This window comes from Paramormyrops kingsleyae, chromosome 15 (assembly GCF_048594095.1).
Source record: "Paramormyrops kingsleyae isolate MSU_618 chromosome 15, PKINGS_0.4, whole genome shotgun sequence".
NCBI lineage: Eukaryota > Metazoa > Chordata > Actinopteri > Osteoglossiformes > Mormyridae > Paramormyrops > Paramormyrops kingsleyae.
The window spans coordinates 22,432,373-22,457,979 of NC_132811.1; the positions used below are offsets into that span (position 1 = coordinate 22,432,373).

General features: G+C 51.0%; 1 protein-coding gene across 7 annotated transcripts in view; it reads left to right on the plus strand.

Moving 5' to 3' along the window:
• Window positions 1–25,607, plus strand: part of patj (PATJ crumbs cell polarity complex component) — a 74,941-nt gene that overhangs the window by 24,968 nt on the left and 24,366 nt on the right. For 6 of the 7 annotated variants that reach the window (XR_011982654.1, XM_072699592.1, XM_072699590.1 and 3 more), the window contains exons 20-30: window positions 195–449; window positions 635–716; window positions 807–906; window positions 1,744–1,827; window positions 1,919–1,990; window positions 4,762–4,939; window positions 5,026–5,142; window positions 6,015–6,050; window positions 8,340–8,448; window positions 24,031–24,227; window positions 24,773–24,864. Coding sequence is in view for 6 of the 7 variants with exons in the window: in XM_072699592.1 (XP_072555693.1) it covers window positions 195–449; window positions 635–716; window positions 807–906; window positions 1,744–1,827; window positions 1,919–1,990; window positions 4,762–4,939; window positions 5,026–5,142; window positions 6,015–6,050; window positions 8,340–8,448; window positions 24,031–24,227; window positions 24,773–24,864 (1,322 nt within the window). In the remaining variant the exon portion in view is untranslated. The remainder of the gene's footprint in view (window positions 1–194; window positions 450–634; window positions 717–806; window positions 907–1,743; window positions 1,828–1,918; window positions 1,991–4,761; window positions 4,940–5,025; window positions 5,143–6,014; window positions 6,051–8,339; window positions 8,449–24,030; window positions 24,228–24,772; window positions 24,865–25,607) is intronic. The other variant, XM_023813296.2, reaches the window with a different exon arrangement.

Sequence of the window (25,607 nt, forward strand, 5' to 3'; positions counted from 1 at the left end):
TTTCCCAGTTTTCTGTTAATGAAAATGGCACACGCACACAGGCCTCAGTGCTCAGAACGTCCTTTCATGGTTATTCCTCATGATGGCCTTCATTAAACTTTGCAGGTTTTGAGGTAACCTTCTACATAGGGGAGAGTGTGATGTGAGTGTCTGACTCTTCCGTTTGCATACCCCTGCCCCTGCAATCCTGACAGAGTGAAGCCCTGAGGCCTCCCTCGCCGGAGGAGCTGGTGGACGACCCGGAGCTGATTCTGGACTGCTCCGTCTCCCTGCCCCACTACGCCTCACCTCTGTCCATAGAGGAGACCGAGATGACTGTGGACGATGAGCAGCCCGTGGCGGAGATTGACGATCTGAAAGACCGCGTGGAGGACCTGCCGTTGTATTCCAAGCCCAGCGCCACCTTGTGGGCGGAGCCAGACGACGACATCAATCCCCTGCCCACTGGGGTGAGTCTGGGGGGCGAGGTCAGAAGCGGACGACCCAGCTGTATTGCTCCTGTGTGGCTTTTCAGAAGCCAGTGATTATAGCAGTGAACATTGATCGCTCCCTTACTGTTGTCTCTTTGCCATTGGATCTAAGGTCAAAGTTTCCTGTATTGTTTAAAATGTAGGAATACTGCTTTTTTTGAAAGGAGGAAGAGGAGGAGGATGAGCAGGCTCGAGGCGAGTGGTTGTGGTGGGCAGGCCTGGAGCCCCGAGCCCAGTTCCCTCCCAGTGAGTGTCTCTGTGGGGTATTAGTGCGTCCGTGCTCTCACTCAGCAGCTGTGTTTGGGGTGTGTGTGTCAGACGGTTCTCGTCTCGCAGGCCAGTCAGCAGCCGAATGGTCTGGACCCCCCGAAAGCGCCGCTCCCTTTGACTCCAGGGCCAGTGTGTCTGAGCTGCCGGCATCCGACACAGACACTGAGTGAGTCCTGTCAACACACACACACACACACACACACACACACACACACACACGCACTCCCACACTTGTGCGTGTGCCAGACCAAAGCTCTCAGGCTTCTCATAGGTTGTACTTGGTAATTTGTTTTTTTTTGTTTTTTTTATTTCTCTGGCTGTTGATTTAGTGTTCCAATTTTGTGTATTTTTCCTTGGAGTTTATTTTTTTTATGAGTCAGTAAATTAAAATTTAGGCACAGCGCACAATTTCACTCAAGTTACTGAAGAGTGTTTGTATAACAGCCTGTTATCCATTAAATAATCAAGCCGACGTGCTGTAGCATTCAGTGAAGTCTTTTTGGCTGCTTTTAGTTATGTGGCGTCTGAAGTCTCTTCTGGTTGTGATTTATTCGCTTCATCAGCAGATAAGAGGGGTTGCAGTGCCACCTGCTGGTGGAAATGTGGTACGGCAGAGAATTTGAAGTTGGCTCTAATCCCTGCCACTTTGTCGAGCGACATTGAGAAGCAGCTAGGAGCTCATCTGACGTGTAGCATAGTGAAATGAAGACCATGGAGAATGGCTTCTAATCTCGTAGCACCGCCAAAACCATACTGTCATGGGTGCTTTTGTGTTCCTGATACACAGCCACTTTCTGTGGTGCAGGGCCTGGTCTGTGTCATACCCACTGTAATGAATGCTGCACCTTGCATCCATTCAACTGAGCTTCAGGCTTTCGTAGCTCTGCAGACATCCCTGGGCCTCCTGGTTGTGTACCGGCATGTTTCAGGTGCTCTGCAAAGTGTGTGTGCGTGTGTGAGGCATGACGTTGTCAGGTGACCACCTTCCTTCCCCCTCTGCCAGATCCGCCCACCCCACCGCCCCAGAGAAGTGGAGGACGCGGGTGAAAAGCAGCACTCTGCCTCTTAGAGGGCCACATAGGTACAGGTACGGTGTCTGCTAAATAAATAAGTGGAAGTGGAAGTCTGTGTTACTGTGTGTTTCTGGGTGCTGAGCGCCCTCTGTCTGCTCCTTTCAGCGAGTTACCGGAGCGCGAGGAAGGCGAAGGAGAGGAAACGCCTGTGTTCAGTCACTGGGGCCCCCCGCGCAGGTCTGCCTGTCTGCCTCTGTCTGCCTGCCCCTCGTCTGCCTCTGCCTGCCTGCCCCTCGTCTGCTTCTGCCTGCCTGCCCCTCGTCTGCTTCTGCCTGCCTGCCCCTCGTCTGCTTCTGCCTGCCTGCCCCTCGTCTGCCTCTGCCTGCCTGCCCCTCGTCTGCCTCTGCCTGCCTGCCCCTCGTCTGCCTCTGCCTGCCTGCCCCTCGTCTGCTTCTGCCTGCCTGCCCCTCGTCTGCTTCTGCCTGCCTGCCCCTCGTCTGCCTCTGTCTGCCTGCCTGCCCCTCGTCTGCCTCTGTCTGCCTGCCTGCCCCTCGTCTGCCTCTGTCTGCCTGCCTGCCCCTCGTCTGCCTCTGCCTGCCTGCCTGTCCCTCGTCTGCCTCTGTCTGCCTGCCTGTCCCTCGTCTGCCTCTGTCTGCCTGCCTGCCCCTCGTCTGCCTCTGTCTGCCTGCCTGCCCCTCTCTGCCCCTCTCTCTGTCTATCTCTGTCTATGGGAGTTTTTCCACCGCACTTCTGTTACAGTATTTTTGGTACTTTTCCTTAGTGATGTACCAGTACCAAAAGTTCCAGTACAAAAAGAATGGAATACTGCTTTGGTACTTCAGTGCTTTGGGGTGGCACTTGAAACACTTTCTTTGTCCTTTGGTTATGCAAATAGCCTGCCTCTGAAACAACAACAACAACAAATTTATTTTTGTATAGCGCATTATCACAACATTACATTGTCCCAAAGCGCTTTACAGCATCCCCACCCAAAGCCCCCAGTGAGTAAGCCATAGGCGACAGTGGCAAGGAAAAACTCCCTAGAAGGAAGAAACCTTGGGAGGGACCAGACTCAAAGGGGGAGCCCATCCTCCAGGGGCCGGCAGGGAGAGTCAAATACAGTTTAGTCTGAAACACAAACGGGGAGCAGGGGGAGATGACAAGCCGGTGCCAACACTTCCTCCAATCGCCAGGCAGCCAGAAGGCAGGGAGCGGGTCATACAAGGAAGATGACACTGGCAGAACGGCGAGCTGGATGCACAGTCGTCATTGGCAGTGGCGACGTCACATGTTGCAGGGTGTGCTGGACATCTTGATAGATTGAAGGCTCCAGGTAGCACCACCCAGGAGAAGGTGGTGGAAATAAATGCAATTAGTCAAAGTAAGGGAGACTATAGGCAGTGCTAAAAGTTAGATGAGTGCAATATGAAGTGCAATGCTCCGGCAGATATGGCTATGGCAGCATAAGTAGGAGGGAGAGGCAGGTGGGAATGCAGGCATGGGGAGTCCCTGAAATGTCAGCACTCCAATCCCACAAGCAATTGTGAAGCTAGAGTGACAGCACTGTCAATTCAGTTTATCCAAAGCCAATGGCACCGATCCCCACCCAGCTCTACACCTCACACTATCGGTTTAACTGGGAGTGAGAAGCTAGCTAGAGCTAGAACTAGTGTCCCTATAAGCTAAACTAAATAGGTGTGTTTTTAGTCTAGACTTGAATATTGAAAGTGAGCCTGAAACCCGCACATCCGGTGGAAGACCGTTCCACAGCTGAGGAGCTCTATAGGAGAAAGCTCTGCAGCCTGCCGTAGATCTTTCTACCCTAGGTACTAACAGATATCCCGCACCTTGAGATCGAAGCAAGCGTGGGGGATTGTATGTGGTCAGCAGATTATTAAGGTAGTCTGGTGCAAGGCCATTCAGTGCTTTATAGGTTAACAGCAGTATTTTATAGTCAATCCGAGACTTAACTGGTAACCAATGAAGGGAGGATAAGACTGGTGTGATGTGATCAAATTTTTTAGTGTTTGTGAGAACTCTGGCTGCCGCATTTTGTACCAGCTGAAGTTTATTTAAGGAACCAGACGGGCAACCAGAAAGGAGGGCATTACAGTAGTCTAGTCTGGTAGTTACGAAGGCATGTATTAATTTTTCTGCATCACGAAGTGAGAGCATCTTACGAAGCTTGGCTATGTTTCGTAGATGATAAAACGCAGTTCTAGTAATACTTCTTATGTGAGCATCAAAACATAGATCTGAATCTACTAGAAGACCAAGATTTCTAACCACTGTGTTAGGTTGTGTAGGAAGGCCACTAATGCTGAGGTGGTGAAACTTATTTCTTGCAGCCTTGGGACCAATCACCAGTACTTCTGTTTTTTCTGTGTTTAACATTAGAAAATTTTTTGCCATCCACGTGAAACGCCATCGTGAAAAAAGTTGCGAACTCGGAAAGCGATAAACGTAGTAAAAAAAAATTAAAAATATTGCGATCTGGTCAAACAAATGCAACAAAAAGATCAGGATGGCATACTTGAAAATACTTGAAAAAGTATTTTGTTTAATATACTACCGATGTGATTCAGATAATTTTGCTGTAAAAATACTGGGGTATTTATAAAGCAAAAAGCATTTCTTAAATTTCTCACAAACCGGTCTAGGAGTGATTTAAACAGCGAGAATGAAAATGATTATGATTGTCTCGGAGAACGCATGCCGGTCTCCTGCAAAAGCAAAAGGCAGAATTGTGATGCCATTCCAGGACGGTACCAGTGTCTTTCTCAAAGTACACAAAGTACAGTATCTGCCTGTCTCTCTGCCTGTCTCTCTGCCTGTCTCTCTGCCTGTCTCTCTGCCTGCCTGCCCCTCTCTTTCTCTCTCTCTCTCTCTCTCTGCCTGCCCCCTTCTTTCTCTGTCTATCTCTGTCTGCCTGCCTCCCTGTCTGTCTTTCACACCGCTTTGTGCTCTGATCTCAGTTGACCCTTTAATGATGCACCGCCCCACCACAGGGTGGAGGTATACTCGGATCCAGGCGAGCCGCTGGGGATCAGCATCGTGGGGGGGCGCACCGTCATCAAGCGGCTGAAGAACGGCGAGGAGCTGCGGGGGATCTTCATCAAGCAGGTGCTGCCGGGCAGCCCCGCCGGGCGCTGCAATGCCCTCAAGACCGGTGACAAGATCCTGGAGGTGAGGCGGGCGAAACCCACACCGTCATCACCGCTCTGGGGGGCCCCGCCCCCGCCTTTGACCCTCCTGCCGCTTTCCACGCCCAGGTATCAGGGGTTGACCTGCAGAACTCCAGCCATGAGGAAGCGGTCCAGGTCATCAAGGCAGCTCCCAGTCCTGTGGTCTTCATCGTTCAGAGCCTGTCGTCCACCCCACGCCTGCCGGTGCGTCCAAATACCCCCTCACCCGCTGCGTGCGTGCGCGTATGCGTGTACGTATGCGTATGCGTGTGCGTGCGCGTGTGCGTGTGCATATGCGTGCGCGTATGCGTGTGCGTGCGTGTGTGTGTGTGCGTGCGCGTGTGTGTGCGCGTGTGCGTGTGCACATGTCTTTATGTGCGTGTGCATCCTTGGGCTCAACGGCCCCTCGATCCCCTGTGTTCCATGGTAAATCTTCAGCATCTCCTGCCTGCCCCCCCCTCCCCACACCTTTGAGAAATATTTATAGCATTTACCTTTTTCAGGAGACAATTACCAGCACTCTCAATCAAGATCAAATCAGAGCACAGCTGTTCTAAGCCACAGATGTGGATTAGAAAGGGGAATGAAATGGAGACGGCTAATTTAATTATCTGTTAAACAGCCAGATGCAACTGCAGCCTTCAGATATGAGATTCCGCCATTAATTACATTGGCTCACACTTATCTCCCTTTTCCACCTATCATACATTCCCCCCCCCCCGAAATCTGCCAGTGTCGTGCCAGTTTCCCCTGTCCCTGTGAATGCCAGGAAAGCAGGTCTGACTGCAGCTCTCAAGGAGCGCATTAAAAATGAACAGACACATGAAAGTGCCTTGAAGGGCGCCAATGGGCGTCTACTGTAACGTGTCGCTGGCTGTCGGTCATGGCCTGAAGCTGAGGGCCGCACTCTTCTATGCAGCCCGCCCCTCCTCTGAACCTCAGTCTGATTATTTATTAATATTAATAAAAGCCCTTCTGAGCCACTGTGCTTAATCCTACAAGTGTGTTATTCTGTTGCTGTTGGCACTAAGGGGAGGTGTGACTGATTATTTTGAATACTCTGTGTGTCCCTGCAGCCTGTGGCAGCTCCCAGCTACAACACACCCCCACCGGTAAGCCCCTCCCTCACTTTGGTCTGTCTTTCGTGTGTCAGACTGTCTCCTTTTTTCCGGTAAATGCTCGCCGTTCTGTCAGCTGCTTTTCCCTCGGCAGACACGTGTCACTGTCAAGCCTCTCTCTGACTTTCATCGTCAGTCAAGTTCAGTCATACAGTCCTCTTGTCTGATTGGTCACTGAGTGAAGAGTAGCCCGCCCTTCTTTGGGATGGGACGACCAACACGGGTCTCTGTATTCTGTAATATGTCATCCCCAGTGTCACACTCCTGGGCCGTAGCCTAGAAGGGTGGGGGGTGGGGTGACAGCCAGCATTTGGAAGAATACTATCAAGCCCCATCTCTGATTCTGCAGAAGTCCGGGGGGGGGGGGGGGCTTAATGTAAAATACTTTTATCAGGCCTGTTAATTGAAATAGTCATTTCCTTAATTGCACTTATTTCCATTTGTGTCGCGTTCAGCTCCAGAGGGTTAAGAGACTGTTAACCACTTTGGTGAAAAGGCCTAATTACAGCAGGCAAATCTAATTAAGACTTTGAGGAGTGTCAAAACATTAGATAAGCACGCGGACAGCCATCAGGGACACCTTGCGGTGGGGGAGCACGAGACTGAGCAGGAATCGTCTCGCACGCCGTACCTGCCTGTGGGCCAGAGCTTTAGGAACGGTTTTGTGGAGCGTGCTCATATTGTTTTTTCTGGGTGGTATTAAAGGGCTGTCGGGGTGTGGCCACACCGAGCCCCACACATGCCCATGCTGGGGCTGCTGCCTGTAATGAGGCGGGCACCCCAGAGCATAATCGCTCATTAATGGTGATCGATCACGCCCTTCTGAGGACGGGCCCAGCTGTCCACTGGCAGAGCTATGCGGCATGGCCGCGTGGAGGCACAATTAGCCCTGATTACACATGGCTGCGCTGTGATGAATACCCAGCAAATGGTTCCTTATCCGGCTGGGGGATGGGGGTGCAGGCCAGAGCGTGCGGCTTGCTGTGCGTGACTGGACTGAGGATGTGCCCCATCTGGTGCCGCCTGCTTAGCCTGCACACTTTATGGTTTCGAGGGGCCCCTTAGAGAAGTGTGTTGGGGGGGGGTTTCAGTGTTTGCTGGGCAGTTTCCCTGGCTGTCCTCCCAGCCCAGGTGACACAGCAGCCTGGGTCCTTTTACTCTGTCTGTGGCTCCATGCGTGAGTTCTGTCTGTCTGTCTGTGTGGTGCGTGAGGTCTGTCTGTCTGTGTGGTGCGTGAGGTCTGTCTGTCTGTGTGGTGCGTGAGGTCTGTCTGTCTGTCTGTGTGGTGCGTGAGGTCTGTCTGTCTGTCTGTCTGTGTGGTGCGTGAGGTCTGTCTGTGTGGTGTGTGAGGTCGGTCGGTCGGTCTGTCTGTGTGGTGCGTGAGGTCGGTCTGTCCGTCTGTCTGTGTGGTGCGTGAGGTCGGTCTGTCCGACTGTGAGGTGCGTGAGGTCGGTCTGTCCGACTGTGAGGTGCGTGAGGTCGGTCTGTCCGACTGTGAGGTGCGTGAGGTCGGTCCGTCCGACTGTGAGGTGCGTGAGGTTTGTCCGTCCGACTGTGAGGTGCGTGAGGTTTGTCCGTCCGTCTGTGTGGTGCGTGAGGTCTGTCTGTCTGTCTCTGTGTGGTGTGTGAGGTCTGTCTGTCTGTCTCTGTGTGGTGCGTGAGGTCTGTCTGTCTGTCTCTGTGTGGTGCGTGAGGTCTGTCTGTCTGTGTGGTGCGTGAGGTCTGTCTGGTGCGTGAGGTCTGTCCGTCCGACTGTGAGGTGCGTGAGGTCTGTCCGTCCGTCTGTGTGGTGCGTGAGGTCTGTCCGTCCGTATGTGTGGTGCGTGAGGTCTGTCTGTCCGTCTGTGTGGTGCGTGAGGTCTGTCTGTCTGTCTGTGTGGTGCGTGAGCTCTGTCTCTGTTTCTGTCTATGTGCATGTGGTGCTTGAGGTCAGTCTGTCTGCGCTGGTGTTTGTATAATGTATACAGGCTCTCTTATCTTGGAGCAGACAGCTTGTTCCCTTGAGTCCCATGTGTGACATGCTGTATGACACTGAGACTCCAGCTTGCTCTCTCCTGCCTCTGTGTCCTACAGCCTTGGGGGGTTTAATTTAACCAAAGGACATTTAGCAGAACAGACTCTTCACTCTGTTTGATTCTGAGGCCGGGCTAGTGACGCACACAGGCCCCGAGTCGGTGACAGCGCATCCGCTTCCTTCCAGGTCCCCTCTAGTTTCACCCTTTCTGTTCCACTGCCCTTCACACGCACCACGCAGCACACTGGTTTTCTGCTTGCTCCCAACAGGACACAGATGCAGGGAGTGCCCCCCCACCAATGAGGCTGCCCCCACCATACAGGCCACCCAGTGGACCTTTGGGTGACGAGCAGCAGGAGGACCTGGAGAGTGCCAGAGGTGAGTGAGCATGTCTCCACTCTGCGCTCAAGGCCGCCCCCTGCTGGAGCATCCTGCAGTCACTGCAGACACCCCCGCTTCACATAACGGACTCAGCATGTCACACACACCCTGCTGGTGTTTGTTAGCTGGATGCCGATGAGTCGAGTCTCTTCTTCGGTCATTCCTGACATCGTCGTCTTTCTCTGGACGGGCTGCGATCAAAATCATGGGCACTGTATGCATGACACAGTGACTTTCTCCTTTCAGTCACCTCCATGGCATTATCCAGTTAAACGCTGTTTAAACCTCTCCTTCATGGGATATCACACCCCTCATCCTTCCTCCTCACTGACACAGTCAACAGTTTACAGTTTTTGTGAACAACATGGCTACTGAATATTTCTCCTGTTTTTAAATTATTTTTTTTTGCTTTTTACGTTTTTCTGTAGTGTTTGTCTTGTGTACACCCATATGTTGATGGGTTGGCGTAGTGATTTATATATTATGTTTAATGATACAGCTGTAATATACCATCTTGCCACATCATCAATATATTTAACGTTTCAGATACATCAGTGTTGGAATATATAATAAGTTCCTAATGCTGCAAAGCCCATTGTGCACAGAGTTTTACGTCATCAGAATAACGGTCAGAAAACCAGTTCAGAACTTGTGCAAGAGCTATTTGTTTTTATCCATGCATTTGTCATGCCTCACTTTCGAACCTTGTTGTTATTTTTAAATGTCAACTGTCCTTAATGAAGAAAAAATAGACAACAATGTCATCGCTTCATGTTTATCGTGGTATTGATAGATTGATCTCTGTGTCGGGTAGCGCGCTCCCAGGTCGTTACTGTATCGCAGGCAGATCAATGAGTGTTCAGGCTGCAGTAATATCTGCTCGTTAGAGGCAGGAGTGGTCAGCTGCCTGTTGTCAGCCCACACTGAAGATTTCTTCCAGCCATTACTGATGAGAAGTTTACGTGTAAATAAGAGTGCGGCTGGCCTTTGAATTCCTGGCACATCGGAGCGGTGAGCAGAGCCCTTTTACTGCAGAGCAGCATTGAGCACCTTTGAGTTTGCAGCGTCAGGCTGAGGGAATCCCTCGTGTTGTGGCGTTCTCTGAGCGTGTGGTTTCCAGAGCGTTAAGTCTACCGAAACACTGTCATTCGCCAGCCGCTCCATTCCCGTCTGGGATGGCCGGCCGCTAAGCATGGTTTAGCATCCGTGTGAAACTCGGAATTAATGCAACCATCTGCTCCGGTGCCGGGAAAGTCAACAGGTCGCTTCCGGAATGCTGAGCGGGAGCGGGGGGGGGGGGGCACAACCTGTTATGCAAGCGGTGGGTTATGGGTTCATAAAAAGGTTTCAGGCCTGACGGTATGGCATGGGGGGGCTTTCCGGGCAGGTCTGTGAATGAGGTGGGGCGCCCCCTACTGTCCACCATGTCCCTCATTAATTCATTAGAACAGCAGCAGGACACATATGGGGGCTGATGGAGGTGTGTGCTTGTGTTTGTGTGGCACTCTGCCCATTTCAGTCTCCCTTATACTTCCAGCCTGTGGACTGACAGAGTTACAGGGGTGCCCCATTTCCCCCCCCCCCCATCTGACACCCTCCTCTGCAGCCCACTCCATCGCCGAGGTGCCACCCGCAAACAGGCGTTACTTTGCCGTGATTCATAAGCGCGTCAGCGCTCTGTCCGTTTTTAATTACACCGTCTTGATCGATCGTGGTGCCGCGCCGGTGTCCCACCGCGCAGTAATTACGGCGGGCGCACGGGGCATGTGGAGGGGGTTCGTGGCCGGGCAGCATGATGGGAATTGTAATGGGCTCACGGAGAGGGGAGAGGAGAGGCCGGCCGTGCCCACGACCGTATCCGTCAGCTTTCTGCCGGCTTCTTGTCCTCCTCCTAGCACGGATCTTGAGCTCTTAGAGGCCCGCTCGCTCCTGCATTGCATTCTGGGTGCTGCTCATGCCTGTTTAGAAGGCGGGGTCAGGTCGCAGTGTTCGCCGCTAGTTGTCAGTCGGTTGACCTGTAATGAGCCTCTCGCGTCACTGCTGGGTGTTAAGGGAGGCTTTTTAGTTCTAATTATACTTGTGATCATAGCCCACATCCTCACGCAGGGTCATTACTAACGGATGGTTGACTTCAATCCCACGCCGGCCCTCACTTTGCCCTCTAATGACCCTATAATTCCGAAAGATGCAGTGACAGAGCCCTGGTGAGGGCCAGGCGTTGTTGTACGGCAGGAGGCTACAGGACGTGATGACAGCTCTATTTCTCCTGCCGTGGGCTGCAGTAACATGTGCTAGAATTAGGGGGCGTTTCCTTCATCAGTGCACCCAGTATATGGAGCCAGTGCTGTGTGACTGAGAATCCTTCAGTCTGCCTGGTGCAAACAGTTCGAGTTACTCTGAGCAGCCTGACTGCCCTCAGCCTGACGCAGGGAAATGTCGGCGCATGGGGGTGTAAGCAAGACGTGTCTAGAATCATGAAGGTGAGACTCCCCAAGGAGCCTCCTTTTCAAGCCCCCCCCTTGAGCCCCCCAGTGCTGCGAGGCGTGTCGGAGACACAAGAGGTTATAACATTGCTGTCCTGAATCCCTTTGTCCTGATAACTTATTGAAAAATGCCACCTTTCTGTAGTAGTAGGCAGTTAATCTTTTATTAATAAGGTCTCTCGCATCGCCACCCCCTGTTTGCCGTGGTCTGCTCTTCCATCCTGAGAACCTCCCTCCCGCCTCTTACCATTCGCTGTCTCACCTGGTTATGAGCGGTGCCGCCCCTCCCCCCACGATCCGCCTGCCCCCTGTCGTCTCCTGTCGCCGCTCACGCTCCAGTCGGACACGGCTCTGCACTCTTCCCGCCTCGGCTGCCTCTTCACATTTAAAGCCCTTCAAATGTCACCTGTGTGTGTGGGCTCTGCCTTCCGGCTGTCCCTCTAACCCCGAGTTATCAGTTATCACACGTGGCACATGGCAGTGATGCTCATGCTAATGCTGCCTATTTAAACGTGTGTTGATCTCACGGTCGTGCTTCTTGGACCCGCTTTCCTGCAGACAAGGCTATATTAGTCACCTTCCCTCCCTATGACTGTGAAGGGGGGGGGGGGGGTGCCTTCCTTCATCCCTCCTCTAGCATGACAGACAAGGCTTCCCCTATTTGGAAAGATGGGTGTCTTCCCGCTGCCTCTCTAGTTGATGGTTAGCTACCTGTGCTAGTTTCCCTGTACCCAGCTCTTGTGGCCCAAGCATGTTATACATGTCATGAGTATCGTTTGAAGCTCCGCTGTTTAAACGGCATCGGTAACATGGAAGAGGCGACCCCGGTGGTTAGCGGAGACCAGGAAGGCCGCTCGGGCGCCTGGCCCTGAGGTAACGTGTCTCTCTCTCTTTGCAGGGTTTAATGGCTGACCGCTCTATTGCTTCAGGCCGGATGCTGGAGCCCCTGCTGAGTTGTAGTCGATAGACCAACATGATCAACACGATGGAATTAGGCCGCTGCTGCTGGGCGCAGGGCGGGGGGTGTCCTTCCTTCCGGATCGTTGGGGCACTAGGCTGCGTTTCGGGCGTACCCCAGGCTTTTGGGCTCGTCTCTGTCCTGTCGTGGTCTCTGGTGGCAGGTTTCGGCACTGCGCTTCCCTTGGTGGCTGTGGTTGGTTGATTTTGTGTACTCCTATGCCGTTGGCAGCCAATCAGATCTCTTCTTTGGCTTATATGCCAGACCAGAAGCCATTCAGGTGGATTTTACCTGAGGCCTCTGCTCCCATACCTCGCTTTCCATCGCTCTCCTCCCCATCCTTCCCATGGCTATAAGCAGCAGCCCCCGCCCCCGCCCCCACCCCCACACTGGTGTCCGATCCATCATCACTTCTGCATTTGTCTGAGACCTCTGTCAGTGTAACATTTATGGCAATAAATTATCAACCTGACATACTGTGTCGTTTCAGAAGTTCTTCAGTTGTGGGATGTGAACGGGGATATTGATTTACAGGCCCATGTGGTCGCTTGGGCCGTTGGTGGTCATATGGGCCGTGCGTGGTCATGTGGTCTGTGGTAAGTGTTCCGGTCCAGCTTGGCGACGCCCCTTTTTAAAGCCGGTTTCTGCTGTCTGGTCCATGGCTAGAAATGGCACCTCCCTGGGTGCAGTTGGTGATGGGGTCAGTGAGGTGCAGTGCAATCGCTGTGCGGTTTTGTGTCTTTCACATTCTTTATTTTTCCTCGACCGATGTCTTTTTGGAATTTTGGCTTGAATAACAGCCAATCCAGGTACTCCGTGAAACCACATGGAAATCCCCATGAGCTGACCAGGATGCGATGGGTGAATGATCACATCGTTAGTAGAGGTGCCCCCCGCCTCAAGCAGCAGGCAGAGAGATGAGGGACGGCCCATCTATCACCCGCTGCGGAGGCTGGCACTGTGCCGCCCTCGTTTATCCGCAGGCATTGGGGTCTGACTGTAATTACTGGCAGCCTCTGCTGGCGCTGGAGTTGAGGCTTTTGGTGTCGTCCCTCCGTGACGTTACATGGCTTCCCCGATCTCTCCTTCCATCTCTCCCCTTCCAATCTCCCCAAGCTACAGTGAGATGCACTGCCCCCTGTGGCACCTGGACCCCAACATCATAATGCCTCCTTGACTATCTTCTTCAGTCTGCCCCCCCCCTCCCCCATCTCAGGGTGTTGGCAGAGGCAAGGTTGCTGCTGCTCTTTGTTCTGCTTTCAGAATCTCAGGCTCTCCCATCATCTCATTGACCCGACCACACTCCATCACCTCCTTCATCATCTTCGGAACGCATTATCATAGAGCTACATGTTGGAAGCCACACTGCACTGTCGCATGGAGCCCCGGTGTCATACAGCTGCATGTTGGAGGTCACACTGCACAGTCGCATGGAGCACAGGTGTCATACAGCTGCATGTTGGCGGCCACACTGCACAGTCGCATGGAGCACAGGTGTCATACAGCTGCATGTTGGAGGCCACACTGCACAGTCGCATGGAGCACAGGTGTTGTAGAATTGCGTGTTGGAGGTCACACTGCACAGTCACATGGAGCACAGGTGTTGTAGAATTGCGTGTTGGAGGTCACACTGCACAGTCGCATGGAGCACAGGTGTTGTAGAATTGCGTGTTGGAGGTCACACTGCATGGTCGCATGGAGCACAGCTGTCGTACAGCTGCGAGTTGGAGGCTGTAGTAGTAGAAGGGCCAAAGCATGATCAAACCGAGCTGGTTGCATCACCACCATCTGATTAGTCAAAATGCAGGGAGATATCAGTGTACTGTGTCAGCATGCATGGATTATCTGAAGGAAAAGAGGGCATATTCTATATATTATTCATTTGTAGTATCACACATTGCGATGTATTGATACATTCCCGATATCTCGGAACTTGAATATTTCCAGTCACCTGCTTGGAAAAGTACTGTAGAACAGCTAAATGAAATAGTTTCATAATGCAAATTTACTCAAACGAATGCTAATTCTGCTAGCGTTTGATGCATATATATATATTGTATATATATACAACCCCGTTTCCAAAAAAGTTGGGACACTCTGTAAAATGTAAATAAAAACAGAATGCAATGATTTACAAATTATATACACCCATATTTAATTGAAACACAGAACAAAGACATATCAGATGTTGAAACTGAAATTTTATTGTCTTATGACAAATATATGCTCAATTTGAATTTAACGATTTTTGAGCTGTTGATGGTTTTTGAGGCGGTTTGAATTTGATGGTTTTTGAGCTGGATGCTCCTTTTCCTCTTTAGACAGTGTCCATGATTTCCAAAAAGAATCTAGAAATTTTGATTCATCAGACCACAGAACAGCTTTTCATTTTGCCTCAGTCCATTTTAAATGAGCTTGGGCCCAGTAATGTCGGCGACGTTTCTAGAACGGGTTTAGATATTTTTCTTTGCATGTTAGAGTTTCCTTCCTGCATTTGTGGATGCAATGGGGAACTGTTCAGACAATAGTTTTCGGAAGTGTTCCTGAACCCCTGTAGTGATTTCCACTAAGGTCATTGCTATCCAGTATTGGTTTTTGGCCTTGACCCTTGCATACTGAGAGTTTTCCGGATTCCCTGAATCTTTTGAAGATATTATGTATGGTAGATGATGAAATTCCCTAATTCTTTGCAATATTACGTTAAGGAACATTATTCTTACATTGTTGCATTATTTGCCCACTCAGTCTTTCACAGTGGTGAACATCTCCCCATCTTCACTGCACAGAGACTCTGCCTCTCTGGAAGGCTCCTTCTATACCCAATCATCTTACGGACCTGTGCCGATAAGCCTAGTTAGTTGTGAGTTATTCAATCAGGTGTTTTATTTTAGCGTTACATGTTTCCAGCCTTTCGTTGCCCCTGTCCCAACTTTTTTTTTTTATCATATTGCTGACATCAAATTCAAATTGAGTAAATACTTGGCATTAAACAATAAAATTTCTCAGATTCAACATTTGATATATCGTCTTTGTTTTATTTTTAATTAAATATGGGTTTATATAATTTGCAAATCAGCATTCTGGTTTTATTTACATTTTACACAGCGTCCCAACTTTTTTGGAAATTGGGGTTGTAAGACCGCAACTCTCAGCACATAGTATTTCTTGATGAACACCGTGTCAAAGGTTAATAAGTGCCTCTTAAGGATTATGTCACCTTCACTCTCCAAATCCAGCAATGCCTTTATTGAGTGACCCTTCTGCCAAAGTGAGCTGGAACCATACTGTAACTAGTCTCTCTGTGCAGTACGACTCAGATTATATACCACTATGCCATATACCGTATACGACTTCCTGTATACCAGTGTAAAAGCAGCATTACGTGTTTGTGGTGAATGTGGCACAGTGAGGCGTTGGCATCCTGCTGTGGCACGGTTTTTCCTTTGCCTCTGGTGCGAGCCCATCAGCCAGTTAACAGTGTGTAGTGGTCTCTGGCTTCTGGCCCTTATTCTGTGTCTCCTAGACCCTGGAAAATCAGGACTTTCGCAGCTTCTCCAACTTCCACAGAAAACTGTCCTCGATCCATCCTGCATCTTTTGTCTGTGCTGTAGGATAAATGGAGTCTCTCGAGTGTCATACTGGTTTTGGACTGCAGGTTCGCTGTGGCTGTTCTGCTTTCAGTGTTCAAGGTGAACCAGTTTCTTCTGCATCATCCTTTCGACCCTTTTCGCTCAGGATCAGCAGTTACTTCCCAGTTAGCACGTTAGCCCTGCCTGTTTACACCTGCCACTGACATGGTGATTATCTGACTGGGGGGGCTTCTGTGATACTTTGGCTTGTGGAGGTGGACGGGCAGCCGGCCCAATACAGCAGAAGCTGAAGGTGGGGCCATTTCCTCTCCTACGTCAGGGACGCTGTGTACCTAGCTGGTACTTTAATCCCCAAACAGCGTGTATGTAGCGCTGTCACTGTTGCATATTTTACATCTAAATGCTTTATTAATTAGGTACTGTGGCAGCGTGAATAATCAGCAAAGACAGGCAAAGCAGGCTGCAGCAATGTGCTGAGCACCTGTGCAGGTGTGACGTGGAAGATAGGGTTTCATCGATCACTGTTCTGCCTTTCAGGCGGCGAGGACTGTGGGAAAATCTCCCAGCACTCGCCGGCCCTCCTCACTTCCCTCCCGCGTTACCGTCACACACAGATAGTGGCCGTGGGTGACCCTGAAGTGAAGATCGCCTGTAGCCAGGGGGCGCTGTTGGACCCGTCTCTCGGGGCTTCCCTTTTGTCCCGAAGGCCTGATTCCTGTCCCCTCTGCCAGTTTATCTTGTGACTGTTGGTATCGTGTGTGTGTGTGTAGGGTTGTATGTATGACCGCACTGCCACAGATTTCGGTGCCTCATTTCAGTGCCACGTAAATGCCTGAGCTGTTGAAATATTCAGCACGTTAATATATTCAATTTAAAGTAAAGTTTGCCTTAGAAATAAAAAAGCTATTTAATGTCATCGACTTTTGTTTTGTGCCTTATTTTTTAAATACTGGTGCTGGGTACCATCACCATATTAAAAGTATCGTTTTAGCACCGATATCAGAAGAACCCCAAACAATACTCAAGCCTAGTGGTGGGCGCTTTCCCACAGCCGCGATTGATGGACTTTATGCCTCCCGAAGCGTCCAAACCACACACAGCGCAGTGCTGTTTTGCTAAAATGACTCCGCAGTCAAATCCCTTGAATTATATGTAAAGTTGTGACTTTGTCCTCCATGACGGCATGTGATGGAGGCCGTGGGGCTGCGGAGAGGGAGGGGCCTGATGGGTAGGCTGTCACTGGCAGCGGGGGTCACAGGCCGGGCTGACAGGGCGCCCCCTCTCCACTGCACTGCAGTGTGTTTGGCCCATGCTGCTCATTTTTGCCAAGCAAGCACCTCGTGCTCAGGTTCCCCATCACCCTGCACCTGGGTCGGCCCGCGATGTCCCCAACACCTCACCGATGCTCCATCCACAGCAGCCTGGTCTCTGTTCACATTTTGTGCACGATTTGAGAGAGAGGTTGTGAAATTGAGAAAATGAATCCTGTGTAAAGAGAGAGGATGTGCAGGGAGCCGTGTAAGTGTAAGGGGGAGAGAAGGAGTGGGGGGGGAGAGAGAGAGAGAGAGAGCGGCAGACCTTGCGAAGGGAAGGGGGGAGTGCGCCTGCTCCCTGCGTGCTGTAGAGCAGAGACTGCAGCTGGCGTTCAGGCACATAACAGCTCTGTGCTCCCGTCCGCTGGAGGCGTCTTCCTGCATGCCACCTCCCGGAGACGCCGGCATGACGCCTCGCCTTCCGCCGCTCTCCCGTCCAGCGCCGCGAGGCTAGGCACCGGAGGGGCCAACACGAGCACACCGCCGCACACCGCCGTGCACGCACACACTGCGCATGCAGACCTTCAGCTAGGAAGCACTGGGACGCTGAAGCATGGACTATGTTGCCAGGTGAGTGTGTGTGTGTGTGTGTGAGAGAGAGAGAGCAAGACTGTTGGTCTATATGTGTGTGTGTTCTGTCTGCACTTTGGTCTCTTGGGGTGCGTGTAGGTAAACAGTAATGACTCACTATTGACTGATTTGATTTTGGATCCACTACAGTGTGTGTCTGTGTGTGTCTGTGTGTGTGTGCGCGCGCGCATGCGCCAATCACCTGATTGTTGCAGTTTGAAGCTGTGGCATCACTTTGCTCCTCTGTTGAACAGGCATACTGGAGGAAAGTCATCTTATCCCCTGAGAGGGAGGGGGGTCATTCATGTAGATGCAGCTTCCCCTTCTGTCCTTGTCCCCTATTAACCCTCCATCTTTCTTTGATCTTTGAAGCCCACCCCCCCAGAACGTTAACGCGATTAAAGCGGCGAGCCTGGCAAGCCCGCCCACGGATGTGCACGTTAGCGTCGTGGAGCCTGTGTGTGTATCAGTGGGTGCTGTTCCTTTTAACTAACATGCTCTGTTAAAACAGAGCTCCCCGCCGACTTCACTGGCACCTCGTCTCAATAGATTAGGGTGCCAGATCGAGGGGCTTGTTTTGATTGGCCGCTGTGTGTTGAGTAGAAGCTGTGATATGCCCGCAGAAGGGGACGGCCGTCGCGTGATGACCTTGGCATCTTTCGCGGACGTGACTGCGACAAGTTTGTGCAGAGATGTGCCCGGCTTAAGACCCGGCCTTTTCATTGTGTTGCTCTCTTAATCTCCTTCATCAGCGAAGTCTGCTCGTTCACCTTCTGTTCTGATGCAGCTGCAGATCCCATAATCCGTGCTGCGGGAAAACTTGAAAAGAATTATGAGTTGCGTGTCACGTGGCAAGTGGGCTGGAGGTGTGGGGGTGGGTCTGTCAGGACAGGGAAGTGCCGATCCTGCACGGGGCTGCAGTGACCCTGGGGGTGCATGTGGCCGGCAAGGTCCTGTTGTTTTCCCACCTGTTCCCCAGTGGAGATCTCAGAGCAGGATGCTATGTCAGTGGCTGTCCTGGGAGCCCCTGTATATGCTTGGCACTCTCTCTGTTTGAAACGACACTGAGGGTTTGTGAGCTGTGAGCCTCGTTTCCCCTCCTTTAAACGGGTCACCCAACTGCCTCAGGCCGTGTGTCACTGCACCAGGCTCCTCTGCACCTTCCCCTTATTAAGGTTTCTAGGTGGCCGTGATTTAATTCCAGCCCCCCCCCCCCCTTTTTTTTTTTGGGTATGGCCTGCCAGGTGTCAGCACCGAACAGAGGCTGGCTTGCAGGGCCAGCTGTCGACGCTAACCAGGGAGGGGGTGTGCGGGGTTTGTGTGCTGATTTAGTTCCTGCGGAGGGTGTAATGTTCTGGATTTTCAAAAAGAGGAGGGAGGTAGGTGCTCTTTGTCAGATGGGAGACAGTTTCAGTGTAAGGCTGCTAAAAATACAGTGTACAGAAAAATAAACTCCAAGCATACGGTATCTGTCGGCGCACATTGGGGCGCTTCTGACTTTCCCGGGGGAAGGGGAATGGCAGGGGGTTGAATCAGGCTCACGAACACGGGCGGGTGCCTTGGGAGGGGGAGCTGTTTAATCTGCATCTCTGCGTGGGGGTTTCTTTCTGCTGCTTGGCGGGGTTGGCTTAATTAGAGGTGAGTCAGCTGAATTACCAACCCACACCTGTAGGGGGCGGTGATGCTTTACCTTCTGGCTGGGAAACAGATGTCAGTCTCGCCTTTATTGTGTTGCCTCTGTGCATCAAGCTTTTCTTCAAGACTTTGTAAGCAGCTGTGTAACCTTCAGGCTGCATGTGGCTATCAGCCACTGGCTTGTCTGGTTTGCTTGGCCAGGGGGTGCCCATCAGCTGGCTGGCCTTGGACCTCAGTTTATTTTCTCCTTGAGTTAAGTTCTGTCTTCTGCCCACTGGCTGTTTTAATACTGTATGATTTTTAACTGCTGCTGTGGCTCTTTGTAATTTAATTTAGCTTTAGTACTTCCCTCAAAGATACGACAGATGTGAACCACTGGCAGTTTTCTTAGCTGCTACACACTCTGATACGATTAGGTTAGCTTTGTCAAGGACAATATACAGAAATAAATTCAGTTGAAATGAATGAGGTCTGGTCTTCCACCCATTTACATACTGCACTGTAAATTGCAGGAGTTATACAGGTTAAGCAATGCAAAGACAACAGGCCCTTTTCAGATTCCCCTGAATTTTTTTCAAAAATCTTTTCACTTACACATTCACCACCATCTTAGATTTCCTGTTATAAGGCAGCTGGATTATCCATGTCTTCAAACCGCTGTCCATCTCATGCTACAAGCTGCATTAACCTGAGCCGGTAAGCAGAAAATGACAGCCTTGCAACTTCAAGGGAACTGCAGTCTGTTGTGGTCAACTAACACGTCAATTATAATAACCCTAAAATGGAAAGAATAAAAGAATTAACAGTTTGCTTAAAGTTTAATAAAGTTTTTGTACATTATTGAAGTAGTTTGATATTTTATTGACTGCAGTCCACAGTTCTTTCTGTGTGGAAGAAGATAATATGATGTGCTAAGAGTGTTCTGACTGCCGTAAATGCTCTGTGAGTTGGGCTGACAGCTTGTGAAGCAGTCATTTGACAGCGTACGCTTGCTCTGTGTCCTCAGAACTAGCTCTGGAGTCATGCGATGCAGGGACAGTATTGTGGGGCTATCTCTGGCGTCGTCAGGTGCTGCTGTGGGCCCCGGTGCCCTTTGCACCACCTTGGCGCTGCCAGGGGGCCGCATGTTCTCCGACACTCAACGGACCAAACAGCAGGTTCCTGCATGGACCAGTTTACTGCTGCGGTGTCAGCTCTGGCTCCCTGTGCTGAAATGTCCTGGTTCTGTGGGGTGCTGGATGACGGGTTAATTAAAGTGACATCAGTTCTCATCCTGGTCTCTAGATCTAGGCTTTGAAAAAAACAATATGTCTCTTAGGCCATGAAAGGAGGTGGGAGGGATGTGTGGTCACAGAGGCCATTTCCTCACAGAACAGCGCTCAACCGGGATCAGGCTCTCCCTCCCCAGAGGATGCAGGAGCAGTGTTCCTCCTCTGTTGCTGTGAAGCTGCTTCGAGTGCCAGCAGATTTCTAGGTGTGCGAATAAATCAAAGATCAAAGGACGTCAATCTCAGGACTCCTTAGCTACTGGTCATGGTGTATTCGGATTTTCACTGTGTGTGAGTCATAAAATTCCCAAATGTGCTTAGCAAACGCAGTGCATGATTGTCATGTTTACCAGATGTGGGCAAAAATCTGCCTTCCAGTCAAGGAGAAGTTCCCACTGCTCTGAAGCTGTTAGTGCAGACTGTTATCCTCAAAGTGACAAGGAACTTCTAAGGACTTTTACCCTGAGAGTGATGGGGAGCTTCTATGGACCATTGCTCTTGGAATGATTGGGAGCTCCTACAGACCGTTACCATGAGAGTAATGAAGACCTCCTATGGACTCTTTCCATGGGAGTGACAAGGGAGAGACTTACGGACCATTGCCCTCAGAGTGACTGAGTCCTCCTGTGGACCGTTACCTTCGGTCTTTGGACTCACGTGGGTGTTCATCGCACAGGAGTGCAGCTGTGATAATGATTTTTAAAATTTATCAAGTTTGCCAGTCAACTCCTAGTCTGAGAAGCTGGCCTAAAGTAAATTGTAGCCTGACTGTAAATGGAGAGCAGCATAAACACCTTTATAAGCTCCACTGTGATATGGTGTCCTTGTGTTCTGCCAAAACGGGGTCAATACTTCATGGAGAAACGTTGCACTTCAACACAGCAGCTGCGGGAGATCAATAGAAGCCAGCAGCTTTGAAAAGGAGCCACTGTAACATACTTTCCAAAGCCAATTTTGCCGGGATGCAAGCTTCCATGGGCTAAATCACACCTGGAGACCCATTTTCCATTGCTGAGGCTCATGGGAAGAAGGTGTTTGTCAGTGCCCTAGTTTCAGGTGGAACAAGGCTGGAGGTGTGATATACAGTGAGAGCTGTCCACATGGATGCGGTTATACTGATATTCATTGCGAGTCTCTTTGTCCAGCTGATTCCTCCATTGAATAATGGTGCATTATGCTAAATGAGGCTTTTTCCAGCTAGCGGGAAGCTTGCTATGGAGCCAAATCTGGGAGTGTGGGCAAGCAACCTCTGGTCTCACACCCGTAAAACCTTCAGCACAGAGCAAGGGTCACATTCTATAATCCTTGTGAACTGGTCAGTGTCACATATTGACCCTTGGAGCTTAGGGAAATACTCCTGGGGACGGTTGTACCTGCCTGGGCTCCCAGAGCAGTATGTATAATTCATGTGGTGGCTTTCAGGAGCCGTCAGTCTCTACTCCCCAACCCTCGTCTCACTCAGAACTGTAGCCCACTTTGATTGGTGGACCTGCTGGTTCGTTTTTTTCTCCCACCAGTGGCCTGTACTACGAAGTTGGGTTACTGGCTTATCGGGGTAACTTGTTGGATTTAAGGTCGTCTGGGCAAAATGTAAGTGAACGAATATGAAGTCCATTTAAACTGTGGTACCTTAAATCTGACAAGTTACACAGATAAACCAGTAACCCCGCTTCGCAGTACAGGCCACTGGAGCAGCCAGTCCAGGCTTCATGTTTACCCTCCTTTTCGTCATGCCTGATGATTTAGCTCCCAAGGGTGTTTTTATGTCTTTCATTAATTTGTCGTCTTTCAATTTCCATACTTCCCTCTGTGCTCTTTATTCTTGGACCGCCGCTGTTTTCTGGTTGATAATGAAACGTTGGTCCTTCATTTGTCGAAGGATACAGTGTCTTAGAAAAGCAAATATGCAGTCTGTCTGTCTGTCTCTCTCTGTCTGTCTCCAGCCAGTTCAGAAAACAGGAATGCAGGACTAAGTGCAGCTTAACCAGCTCTGAGTTACACTCCTAATATGACATTTGAATATGCATACATAATTACTGCTGAGATAATGACATCTTGCTGGAGAAAAAACTGCATTTTATAATTAGACCCCATTCTCACTCCACTGTATTAAAACAAAGCCTGGTGGACTGTGTGTGTGTGTGTGTGTGTGTGTGTGTGTGTGTGTGTGTGTGTGTGTGTGTGTGTGTGTGTGTGTGTGTGTGTGTGTGTGTGTGTGTGTGTGTGTGTGTGTGTGTGTGGTGGGTGGTTCTGAGCATCTGCTTTTGTGCGCGTGTGTATGTGAGCGTCATTAGAATTTGCCGGTTTCTTTGCTGTCACATCCAGTGGCTCATTTTCCCCCCAGAGCAGTGAACCTGTTGTTGTTCCCGAGTATTTTTACCTGAGCGTTTCTGGGTAATTGTCATGGAGAGCAGTTTCTCCAGAGAGCTGCTCTTGTTTCTTTCAGGTCATTCTTAAAACATGCTTCACCCCTTCCCCCGGTATATGGGTTTTACTGTTCTGTGACTTTCCATGTATTTAGAGGGGCAGCAGCAGAAAGGGGAATGCAGTTCCTGAACTTACAGATTAGTCCCAGAAAGGGGGGCGTGTCCGGCATGGGCTGGCAGCTTTGTCCCATCCCATGACTCTTCAGTTAATCATGAGCAAAAGCAGACAAGTAACACCAGAGTTGTGGTGGGGCATGAAGAGGCGGCTGATGGGAGAGATGGGGTTTAATCACGTGGGAGCAGATTGCCGTCTCCAGCCATCTCCGAGCGCGCCAGCCCAGCCCAGCCCAGCCCAGCGGGAAATAGAGCCACAGTTTTTCCACCTGAATTTATAGGCCTCTTAGGGCTTTTAATTTCCTCCCTGCATCGCTGCAGAATTAATAGCTTCCCTGCCGTAAAAATAAATTGAATATTGGAACAGGGGAGGCAGGTCCCCCCTCTGCAAAGCAGGCTGCCTTTCACAGGTGGTGTTTAAACGACTGTGTGCATGGAAGCTCAGCTCTGGGTGAAACGCATTGGCCCGGCCCCACCCCCCCACAGTCTTTCCTTAATGAAACAATCTCGCAGGTTCCTGCTGAACTGATGCGGCTGTCACTTTAAATGCAGTTGTCAGATGAGCTCCTGTATGTGCCGGGTTAGCGGGGGGGGGGGGGGGTGGTGCAAGTTTTGCAGGGAGCCCCTGTCTGCCTGGAGGGTGTGAGACCTTCAGCTTAAGTCTAGCAGGGGAAAGAAGCTCTTCAAGATTTAAAGTGAAACGCCGCATGGTGGTGGTTTCCATGACAGCAGGCACGTCAGGCTGCAGGTCGGGGGCAGGGGGGTAAGGGAAGGAGCACAATGGGACAAGAGGGGAGCTGCAGACCCAGGAGGGGAGGTCTGTCTGTCTGTCTGTCAGCTGCTCATATCTGGTTCCCCTCCCCCCCCCTTGCATCCCGCCATCCTAAGGTTGAGACACAGAGCTCTGATTGCAAGCAGCACAAAAACCAAAAAAAGTCAACCAATCCCCAAAAGTGTGCCTGCCGTCCAGAGAGACCTGTGACCTGTGCACCCTTTCAAAGCCCTCAGGAGGCTGCAAGCACTGAATCATGGCCAGGAGAACATTACGCTCTGCTTGTGGCACCCCAGAGCTCGCCGGCTGCCTGCTCTATCAGTTTGTCTTCCCAAAAAATCAGTGGTGTTTTCTATGCTAAACACCCATGTCACACATACTGGGGTGGGCGGGGGGGGCTGATCCCAGGATGGCTCCGGTGTAAACGTGTCCCCCCCCTCGCCCCCGCAGAGCGAATCAGGCAGACATACGGCGAGCTGCCCGGGGAGCTGCTGCTGGTGGAGTTGGACAAGGAGCGGCAGGGCCTGGGCCTGAGCCTGGCAGGAAACCGCGACCGCTCCTGCATGAGCATCTTTGTGGTGGGCATCGCGCCCGGGGGGGCGGCGGCCCGCGACAGCCGCATCCGCATCGGGGACGAGCTGCTGGAGGTAAGACCCCCCACCCCCCTCTGCCTTGCCGCCCGGGTCCAACTTACATGCAAAATGAGGCCTTTCCCTCCGTGCCAACTTCCATCCAGCCAGTCGTGCCTCCGAGCCCAGGAGGGGCAGCGTCTCCCGCTTAATATTAATGATGGACAGCACTCTCGCTTCCCCGCAGGGAGACGCATTTCCCTCTGTGCATTTCTGAAGGGCTAATCCAAACTAATCCAAAGGTACCAGCGGGGAAGGTTTGTTTACCAGTCACATCATTTGGATGGAAATTCCCACCTTTGCTTTGTGTGGTGTCACTATGACCTCCCGTTAATGCAGGATATGTAGCGGAAAATAACGCTGTGTGCCTCACATGCTTCCCTGTGCCCTTTAAAGGTCGGTCGCATCATTATGTTTATGGTGGCAGTTTGCACCTGAATCCTGTCCAGCCTGTGACCTGAACTAGGACAGGGACAGTGCTACATGGTGGTGGTGATGATGAATGTGCTTATGACATCATCAGTACTCATGTGTTAAGCTCTTTTTCTTTCCTCTCTTTTAAGATTAACGACCAGGTTCTGTATGGCAGGAGTCACCAGAATGCCTCAGCTATCATTAAGAGTGCTCCCTCCCGGGTCAGGATTGTTCTCATCAGGTGAGCTCCCTCCTGGACGGGACACTGAGTCGCCCCTCAGCTCCCTTGTTGCCCACTTTGTCATCGACGGCATGCCCTAGATCGGCCGTCCGTCTCCAGCCCTTGGAGCGCCTTGTTTTTACCCACCGCCCGTCTGTCAGGGGGTTCACGAGGGACACAGGCCAGATGAGACCCCACTGCCCTGTTCCCCATGATTAGTTATTTCCAGCCTGGTCGCCATGGAGAACGTGGCCTACCTAGAGTCCCTCTGTAATGAATTACTGTACTAAACCTTAACAAAAGTGCCTGCCACATTTTGAGGAAATAAGACGGCAATGAGGAGTTTTTTTTCCACATAAGAAATGCAGAACTTCTATAGACATGGTTGTGCTGCTTCCCTGTGCAATTCCCTGTGCAATGTTGTTTCCCAATATTGAGCTGTGTTGCTCTGTGCAGTGCCCTGTGCTAAGTTGTTTCCCTTTGCAGTTTTGTTTTCCTCTACTGTGCTGTATTTTCCTGTGCAGGGTCTCTGCAGTGATGTTTTCCTTGCTGTGCTGTGTGTCCCTGTGCGGTGCCCTGTGCAGTTCTGTTTCCTTTCTGCTGTGCTGTGTTTTTCTCTGTCATACTCTCAGCTGGGCCCTCTGCTGTGCTGTTTTTCACTCTGCTGTGCCCTGTGCTGTGTTTCATTCTTCTCTGTTGTGTTTCCCTATGCTGTGCCCTCTGCTGTGCTGTTTCCCTTCTGCTGTGCTGTGTTTTCCTCTGTT